This window comes from Apaloderma vittatum, unplaced genomic scaffold, assembly GCF_000703405.1.
Source record: "Apaloderma vittatum isolate BGI_N311 unplaced genomic scaffold, ASM70340v1 scaffold3463, whole genome shotgun sequence".
NCBI classification, from domain to species: domain Eukaryota; kingdom Metazoa; phylum Chordata; class Aves; order Trogoniformes; family Trogonidae; genus Apaloderma; species Apaloderma vittatum.
In genome coordinates, this window is record NW_009707362.1 from 36898 (window position 1) to 45636 (window position 8739).

At 44.4% G+C, this 8739-nt stretch overlaps 1 protein-coding gene across 1 annotated transcript in view; it reads right to left on the reverse strand.

The window, feature by feature from the left end:
- The window catches only part of HIPK2 (homeodomain interacting protein kinase 2), an 88650-nt gene that overhangs the window by 21610 nt on the left and 58301 nt on the right, over positions 1-8739 (reverse strand). Inside the window, exons 5-8 of the mRNA XM_009866148.1 lie at positions 8516-8700; positions 4621-4783; positions 1835-2054; positions 216-337 (exon numbers count right to left, since the gene is read on the reverse strand). Of these exons, the coding sequence (XP_009864450.1) occupies positions 216-337; positions 1835-2054; positions 4621-4783; positions 8516-8700 (690 nt within the window). The remainder of the gene's footprint in view (positions 1-215; positions 338-1834; positions 2055-4620; positions 4784-8515; positions 8701-8739) is intronic.

Genomic DNA, 8739 nt, shown 5'->3' on the forward strand with positions numbered 1-8739 from the left:
AGAAAGAAAGAAGGTTTTTCCAACTTTGCAACTTTGAGCTGAACAATAAACTGGGGGAGTTTTGGACATTGCAGAGCAAGCTGGAGACCCTTATATGGCTGCCTAAGTCTCTGAACTGCCCCAGAGATGGCCTTCACAGAAAGCTCCTCAGCCTCCAAGAGCTAAACAACACAAAAAAAAAGCCTGTTGAGCTCCATGTCTTCAGAGCTCCTTACCTGTGCAAGGAGTCCTGGCTGGATCTGAAGAGGCTGAGCTCCAGGAGCCTGAGTGACAATGGGCACGGCGTTCTCCATCCGAACTGAATACCCAGCATGCTTCGAAGGAGAGGCTTGCAACCCTGTTGCACCAGCACAGAAGGTACAGCATTAGCCATCAACAGCATTGCTAGGAATGGGGGGGTCTGGTTTTCAGAAGTGCCTGAAGGCCTGTGCTGACGTTCACTTAAATTGCAGTGTTCAGGTACTTTGTTTTTAAGGTACTTTGAAAGTGTGGCAAACATCTCAATACAATGTGTACAGAGAGAAAAGAAAGGGAGGGGAAGTAATGACTTCTCTTCCCCCATATTCTCTGGTTTGGCAACAGAAAATGGTCCTTGCCAGCCAAAACCCATTGCTAAGCGAGAATGCTCTCTTTAGACCGAAGTGCGAGAGAGGGACAGGAATTCAGAACTTCATACTCCCTCAGCCTTGATGGGGTAGAGGATTTTTTCTTGCACAGTTTCTCAGGACTCAAATTTAAAAGGCTCTGATCTGATCGTGTAATCTAGCACACTCCAAATTCCAATCACTGCTGACTCAGCCATGCATTAGCCTAACTGAGCTGGAGGAATTTTCCCTCTCCACCACTTCAGCGCATGGCACAGCCTGTGCTACCTCCTCTACTTTGGAGCTTCCAGACAGCAAGTGGAAGATGTTAGCTTACATATTCTAGCAATACATTTCTGAAGTCAAACCCTTGAGATGCATTTTAACTATGTAGAAGAGGTCTAGCTAAACTCCCCTCGTTCAAAAGAGCTTTGATAATCTGGCAGAACATTTAACAAGTGCCTAGAGACTGCTGCACAGACAGGCTTGTAGAAACGAACAGCATAAGCTGCACCAGCTGAACCAAGGTCTATTTAGACCACTATCTACAGATACCTGGCTGGTTTTTCCACATTTCTACAGCACGTAAATTCAAGAGAAAGACAAGCGGCTAAAGCTGACCATCACCTAAGTTATCTGACAATGGTGCCTGCCACTGGAATACACAGGCAGAGCTGTTTGCAGCAGGGCTGGAGTTGAAGGAACTGTACTGATAAACGGTCATGAGCATCTCTTACAGGGGCAAATCCTCATCTCCACCAGCACCTCACTCCTTGCTGCACTAACCTCCTGAGTTCCCCTTTAAACTACTGAATCATTGAGAAGCGATGAAACCATTATTTATGTACTGATTTATTTTTATTACTACACTGATTTATTTTTTTCTTACTATTTTTTTATCAGTGGGTAAAAGTTTTCAAGTTTACCAAAGCGAGGCAGAAAAGCATCAAACTCTGTTCTGGGCAAAGGACAACAAATATCACATAATCTTGCACAGCCCCTTCTCGCTGCCTGCCCGATTGTTTTAGACCAGCCACCTCCAACTCATGTTGTTGGAGGTGCCTGCCAGATCCTCTGCTGTTGCACACATTTCCATCTGCAACAACCTCATTGCTCTGGTTTACTAGGCCAGCAATTTTCTACCGCATGATCTGCACTAAGGAAGCCTGTTTCCAACAAGAGCTAAGATGAAAAAGCAGTGTGGCAGGGGGAGCAGCAACTGGCCAAGACCTTGTAAGGCTGTTACTTACCTTGGAAGCCTGGTGGGCAGACGATGAGAGCTTGCTGGAAGGGGTCGGGCCGGGCACAGATCTGCGCTGTTCCTGTCTGGAGGGGCATGCTCCGCTGGGCCACCGCAGCCATGGATGCCGCTGAGGGCTGGTAGAGTGCAGATTGGTAATTTAGTATGGAGACCTCGGGGTTGGCTAAGGAAATAGTGGCACTGGAGGAGGTGGGAGCCAGGTTGGAGGTCTAAAGGAATGATGGGAATTAAACAAAAAAAACAAACAAAAAAATGAGGGAGATGGGTACGTTGGAAGAAGCAAAATCCAAAAATAATTGAAAAAAAGAAGGTAAAATAGTGAAAGATAAAGTAAAGAAAAAATAAACAAAACCCAGCAAACTGAAACCAAACAAGGGGTAGAAAAGGACACAGGGGAGCAAAGAGGCAAGGGCAGTGACGGGGAAAGGAGCACAATCTGCCTGAGTAACCGCAGCTGCACCATGCCATGGCACCTCCAGCCACACGGCGCGGCTGTGTACTGCTCAGAGATATAGCATGTTCTACAAAGCAGAACCGCAGCCCTGTTTATTGCCCAACTGGCTCTGATTTGCAGCACGATGAAGATAGGTTCAGAAAATGCTATGATCCCCAAATCATGTTGTTCTCTCATTATGCACATAGCCCTAGAAGGAGTTCACGTTTCTCCTAAGCACCATGCCCTGTGAAGCCCCATCCTGAGATGGGAGTCTCATTCCAGCCTTTCCTCTGCCTTGTATCTAATATGACACATGCCCCTTGAATTCTGTTTTAAATCTGAAGGAATCAGAAGGCATAACAGGATATAATAATGATACTTTCGAAGTCCAAATTTTGCTTGGCTTGACTTTAAAATCTCTCAGAGCAGAAACTCCAGCAGGAGATGTTGCAAAGTCACAAAAATCACCCCAGTGTTCTGCAGAACATCTAGAAGTCTAAGTGTGACTTGTTTTTTTTTTGGACTGAGTCTGTAACAGTTGCAGACAAACATCCTCTAAACAGCTCTGCCACTGCTCTATAAAATTACGTCCTTAGTATCCATGCCTAGGCAACCAGGCTGTACCACACCAGAGCCCACCTTTGTCCTCCATACAAAGGCACCAACATCACTGCTGGAGACTGGTCAGACAACACTTTCTCACGGTTAATGTACGAACCCAGGATGAAGCTTTGACCAAGGCAGCAGGAGGCAGCAAGATAAGCATTTCGCACTGCCCTGGTTGCCACTGGGCCTGCAAAGGGTACCCACACTGTGCTGCCACAACCACAGCCACGAGGGATGTGGCAGTCAGACATTTCTTCCTCCTCTTTCCTTCTTTGTGCAGAGGCAGAGGAGTGCAAGCTGTTCCCCTGTGCAACACAACAAGCAGTTGCCACGACAGCTCCCATACTCTTAATCTCTGGAGCCATAACTGGAAGGAGGCAGTCCCCAGATATTTTGCATAGACAGGGAGCAGCAGAGAGCCGAGACGAGTGGTACATTGAAGAGTACGGTGAGAGGTTTAAAGCTTGTTCAAATCAAAACACCCTTCCTGGAAATGTTTCTATCGTTCTTCTAGGAACACTGGAGATACCAGTTCTGCTCACAACACACACCCCTTATGAGAATTCAGAGATTACCGCAGATCTCCCCAGCCAATGACTGAACTTAACATCAAGTGATTTGAGAGGAAACGAAAGTAAGGTTGCATTTCCTACCAGCAATTGTGGTACAAATGCTGTCTCTGCTCTGCAGATGGGGCTTAGGGGAGCATGAAGCATGCATTGCTTTAGTCAGCATCTCAGAAACAGTCAAGAAAGGGAACCAATGTTTGTAACTAATACTCTATCACACCAAGCCATGACCCGTCTCTTTGTGCATCTGCTTAATGAATTGTTCCAAAAGACCTTCTGTGATTGCCTGTATCAAGAATTGAGTCACAAAGTCTGGTTTTCTGAGTGACACAGGAACACCCTGTACATCTACACAGTCTCTTTTTGCTCCCTTGCTTTCCAAGCACCATTTCCGCAACGCCACCTGCAATCTCTAGAGTCAATCTTGAGCAGCCTGTTCCCAAAAGGCTTAAAAGACAGTAGCTATTTCTCGAGCTTCAGTCTCCTAGAGTGCTGTCCCTGGAGAGTTTCCTTTCACTGTTGTGATACAGTACCGCAGTAAACAACTTAGCCTGCTAGTCACATAGAATTTGTCAACCCAGCAGCCTCAAACAAGGAGGCAAATAAAACTAATACAAGCATCCAAAGCATGATCACAAAGCCAGATCCCATCAATGTTTCCAGAGTCGGGGTACGTGCACAGGGTCCCCACATTACCTGTGGCACCTGGAGTAAAATCAGTGAGAGATAAGAATAAACATTACCACTGAGCTCTTCTTTCCTGTTCATCAGTTACAGTGCTGCATCTGTTACAGAGGGGTTTAAATTCTTTTTAATGCAGTGCCAATTTGAACAAGTGCTCTAAGATCACAAATACTTCTGCCTGACCCAGGGAGTGCGGTCCTGTCTGCTGCATTAAGGGACTAATGAGCTTTTCCCCCATAGCAGCTTCCCAAGTAAGCAGGATTTATCACTCCCAACAACAATGTAAACAATGAAGGCACAAAATGTTGGAAGATTATCGCTGGCCTGAAGAAAAGAGAATAAAAAAGAGCAGAGGAAGGAGAGTAAAATGCACCATCTTCTTGCAGGCATGTTAACTGGGATGCTACTTTGCTTCTCATCTTCTACACTCCACTGATGTAAACATTTCAAGCACTGGCTGCTTCTGATCAATGCCCTTACCTGGTTGTGGACTGTGTTCAGCTGGTTGTTAAAAGTCATGGTCAAGTTGGTTGATGTACTTGGGGCTACATGGGTGATGAATGGTGTCTTGCTCTGGTTCACGGTGTCATACATATTCACCCGTCGCTTGCAAATCTCCATGTTCTGGAAGCAAGACTTGACACTGTGCAAGAAAGGGGGGACAAGGAAGAGACAGAAAATCAACCAACCGATCAACACTGGTAACAGTTCATCACAGTGGCCCTGCATTAGGTCTCCATGGCAGGCTAGGCACTTTCTAGGTTCTTAAAGCCCTTGGCTATTTTATGAGGTCTCTCTCAAACAGCAAAAAATTGAGAGATTAACCAGCAAGAGATTAATCCTGTACTGAAGAGGGCCAAACGGGTGTCAAGATATGAGCTCTGGGACTTCTGGGTGCCCCCATGAATCTGAGCACTGCAACCTAAGCCACAAAAAAGGAAGCAGATTGGTTGCTCTTTAGGTGGCAAGGCAAGAAATACAAAGTGGCTATGTTAAAAGACTGAAAGAGACTGAGAGCAAGCAAGACAGACAGATACTGTTTTTTTTTTTCTGGTGATTGAGCCTGAGACGAAAAGACAACTCATGCTTTCTGCCTCAGTGTAAGCCTACAGGTAGTTTTACAAGTCTTACAAGGAAGAATTTTACTGTCCTTGGTCACTGAGACCCCTGAAAAATCTTACTTCTTCCTTTTAAAAAGTAGTTCACTGCGAGCTGAGTTCAGCCAAGCAGTTAAAACATTGTCCCTGCCTGGCTAAACACATCCGCAGACGCTTATCTTAAAGCACACGAGCTGTCCTCTTGCAGTCAGTGGGACGATTCATATTGCCAAAGGTTGTGCCAAATCGGATTCATCAACATCCTGAGGGAATCAGGTTCTGAGATTATCACAGACTGAGAACTGGATCTCTGGGGGCAAAGATTACAGCTTCTTCCCCTACACAGACCTTCCTTTAAACATTATTGATACAGAAATGGAAATTTTGTATCCCCAGTAAAGAAGAAGAAATACTCTCTGTAATGCTAGGGCCCTTTAGGTGCCTGGTACATGAAACTGCTGGCATTTAATTTGAATAATTGGGATACCAAAGTATACAGAGTTTTAAGAGACAACAGCATAGTGATCTTGCACAAAACTGTATTTTTTAAAAAAATTGTTTTTCCAAGGTCTAAAAACCAATATAAGTTTTGTACAATTCTTCCATAATAATTGTTTTTACAAATGTGACCTTGGCATCTGAAATTCAACACCAAAAGGTCTAAGGGCATTTATTTTATTTCCATTATCCCAACCCAGAAAAATAGAAAATTCAAGCAGTGAAAATCAGCTGTAGCTGTAAAAAATCAGCTGTATGCATAATTTCTTTTATACTGATCTAATCTGTTAAAGGTAGGGAAGATAAACACATCCTCACATAATTTTTAATAAATAAAATGTCCCTTCAATACGAACAAGCTTGTATGTTCCCTAGGGTTGGTCAGGAAGAGGACCTATATCTTTTTATCCCTGTCTTGTCTCTTACTCACATGATCATCTTTCTTCTCTTAAAGGCAATATCTTGGTAACTGGATCTGTGCCATAAACACCTGCAGACAAGACAGGCTCAGGACACTGTACATAGCTGCACGCTATGAGCATTCATTTAAATAACTATGAAATACCCGTAAGTCGCAGAACATTCAGAAAAATCAAAATGCTTATCAAATAAATATATATAAGACTATTGGATTGCATTTTTCCAGTCAAGTAAGAATATAATTCTCCCTCTAAAAAGCAGAAAGCGCTGGAAAGAGTATATATTCTGTCTATGGTAAACTGTGTGCGCTACCAAACAGTTTATATAACGATGCATAATCTCTATTAATGTAATATTGTGTGCTTTGTCTTTAAAAAAGGGAGAGAGGGGGAAACAGAAGGCAGGGCCAGAGCAAAATGGAGGAAAGAGAGAGGGGCACCTAACAAATGAAGGGCCAAGCAGTTAAATACATGAAATGGGGAGCTAAACTTTGCTGTTTGCTTGGAAGTAAGCAGAACATCCCTTCTCAGGCTGCTCAAACTTGCAGCCTCTCCGAATCATCTCTGCTGCAGCAGAGATTCCTTCCAGAAGCCACATCTTCCACATATTCTCACTTTTCTCTACTGCCTGATTTACTTTCAAGAGAGATTACAACTCCCCGAATCTCTCGAGGCTTTGAAGTTTCTGTTCTCAAGACCACAGGCAATCACAGACAAAACTCCCCTCAGCTTGCCACGCTGGTTACAGCTTATTGCTCTCCTTACCAATCTCTGCTTCCAACGCGGAGGGGCTGCGTGGGCTTACGCACCCAGCTGGCACGGCGTTTAGTATTCAGACACCTGATGCTGAATTTGTTTGTTCGGGTAAAATTCTTGCTGCTCTTGTCCTCAGTGATACTTTCGACCTTTCCGCGGCTTTGCCTGAGCAGCCACATGTGAGCACTTCAAAAATGAAGAAGTGATTATGGTCTTGTGGTGTTGGCGGAAAAATTTCTGATGGAAACGCATTACACCACAAATCTCTCCTGTTTACACCACTGCACTTCTTGCACAGCAAGAAGGACTGTTGCAAATTAAAATACTTTAGTATACAACGCTAACGCTGTTAGAAAATACTGTCCTTCTTATATATATGCACTTTTTTATATGAAACTTTCTATTTAGTACAACGATCTCCCACCTTGTTTTCCTTAAGTTTATCTCTTACTATTTACCGATAGATAAAAATGCTCAAAGATGTCTGTGCAGGGTGAGTTTGGGTCTACACAGATCGTGCACCCATTACCTTCTGGTAAGCAGCTGTGATAAATATAACAAAAAGGCAGCTACCATGTCCTTCAGAGAAGGAAAACTACCTTAAATGAACTTGAAATATCACAGGTAAGAGCACACATGTGGGCAGGAGAGGTGACACAGTCACCTGTTGCTCTGCAGCACTCACAGAAACATACTTGAAGGCTTTTTAAGCAGTCCCCTTCATTTTCATACTTAAGCTACTCACAGCCTTTAAAAACCCATGGACATGGCATCTGATGAAGTAACTCTCTTCTGACCTGCTGAGGGGTCAGCCTGCAAAAACACCTTGAACTGTGAAGTGCTGCAGAGCAGGATGTTCAGAGGTTGGTGTCCTGAAGGCTTCGAGAAACTCCCACTACGTTTCCGCCTTCACTTGCACCTGAGAAGCCTGGCCCTACGTGAACTGCCCAGGGCACAAGAGCAACGTGCTGGGGGCAGGTTCCCTGTGTTTCAGGCTGCTGCAGGAGAAGGAGGAGTCAGGCTGGAAGGCAAGACCCTTCTGCACATCCCCATTAGGCAGTGGAGTCCATCTCCGTTCCACACACACGTCAGCTGAGGTCAGAGCCTGGCACGTATGGTTACACAGGCAGGCAACAAGGAAGGCAAAAACTGAACTCCTTGTGCTGTCGCCTCTGCCTGTGCAACAGCCTGCTGCAGAAGAAGCTGATCGTTTAAAAACGAACAGCCCCAAACTGACCCCTGCAAGGTGGGAAGGTTCTGGGAGGAAGGGTTGGCTCCCCACTGCAGATAAGGTTGATTACTGCAGTAACAATCAGGACTATATTACTTTGAGATATACTGATACTTTGAGTACTAATTGCATAATTTCTCCTGCATTTTAACGCAAACATATATAATTATTGAGAATTTACATAATGAATGTAGCACACTCTGCAGCGTTTTAAATGCCAAGCAGCTACCATACAATTCTTGTAACCTCAAGAATTGGCAATGCTCTTTTTTCTAGCCAGAAAAAGATTAAAACTTAAGTCTTAATGATCCACTGAAACCAGCTCTCCTCCTCACGTCTCGATTCAAAACCCAAGGGAAACGAAAGCTACGTACTGTGTGCTGTGAGGGAAATCAAGCAAGTGTGTCATGGTGACAAAAGGGTGGTTCAGAGTTTCAATGGGTGTTATTCTCTTATCTGCATCTATCGTCAACATCTTCTTTAACAGATCTATAAACTCCCGCCGGTCCGCCTTTTCCACCAACATATCGCTTCCTTCCAAATCTGTTGTCATGTTCACCTAAAGGAGAAAGGACAAGCGTGAGCGCTGAAGGGAAAG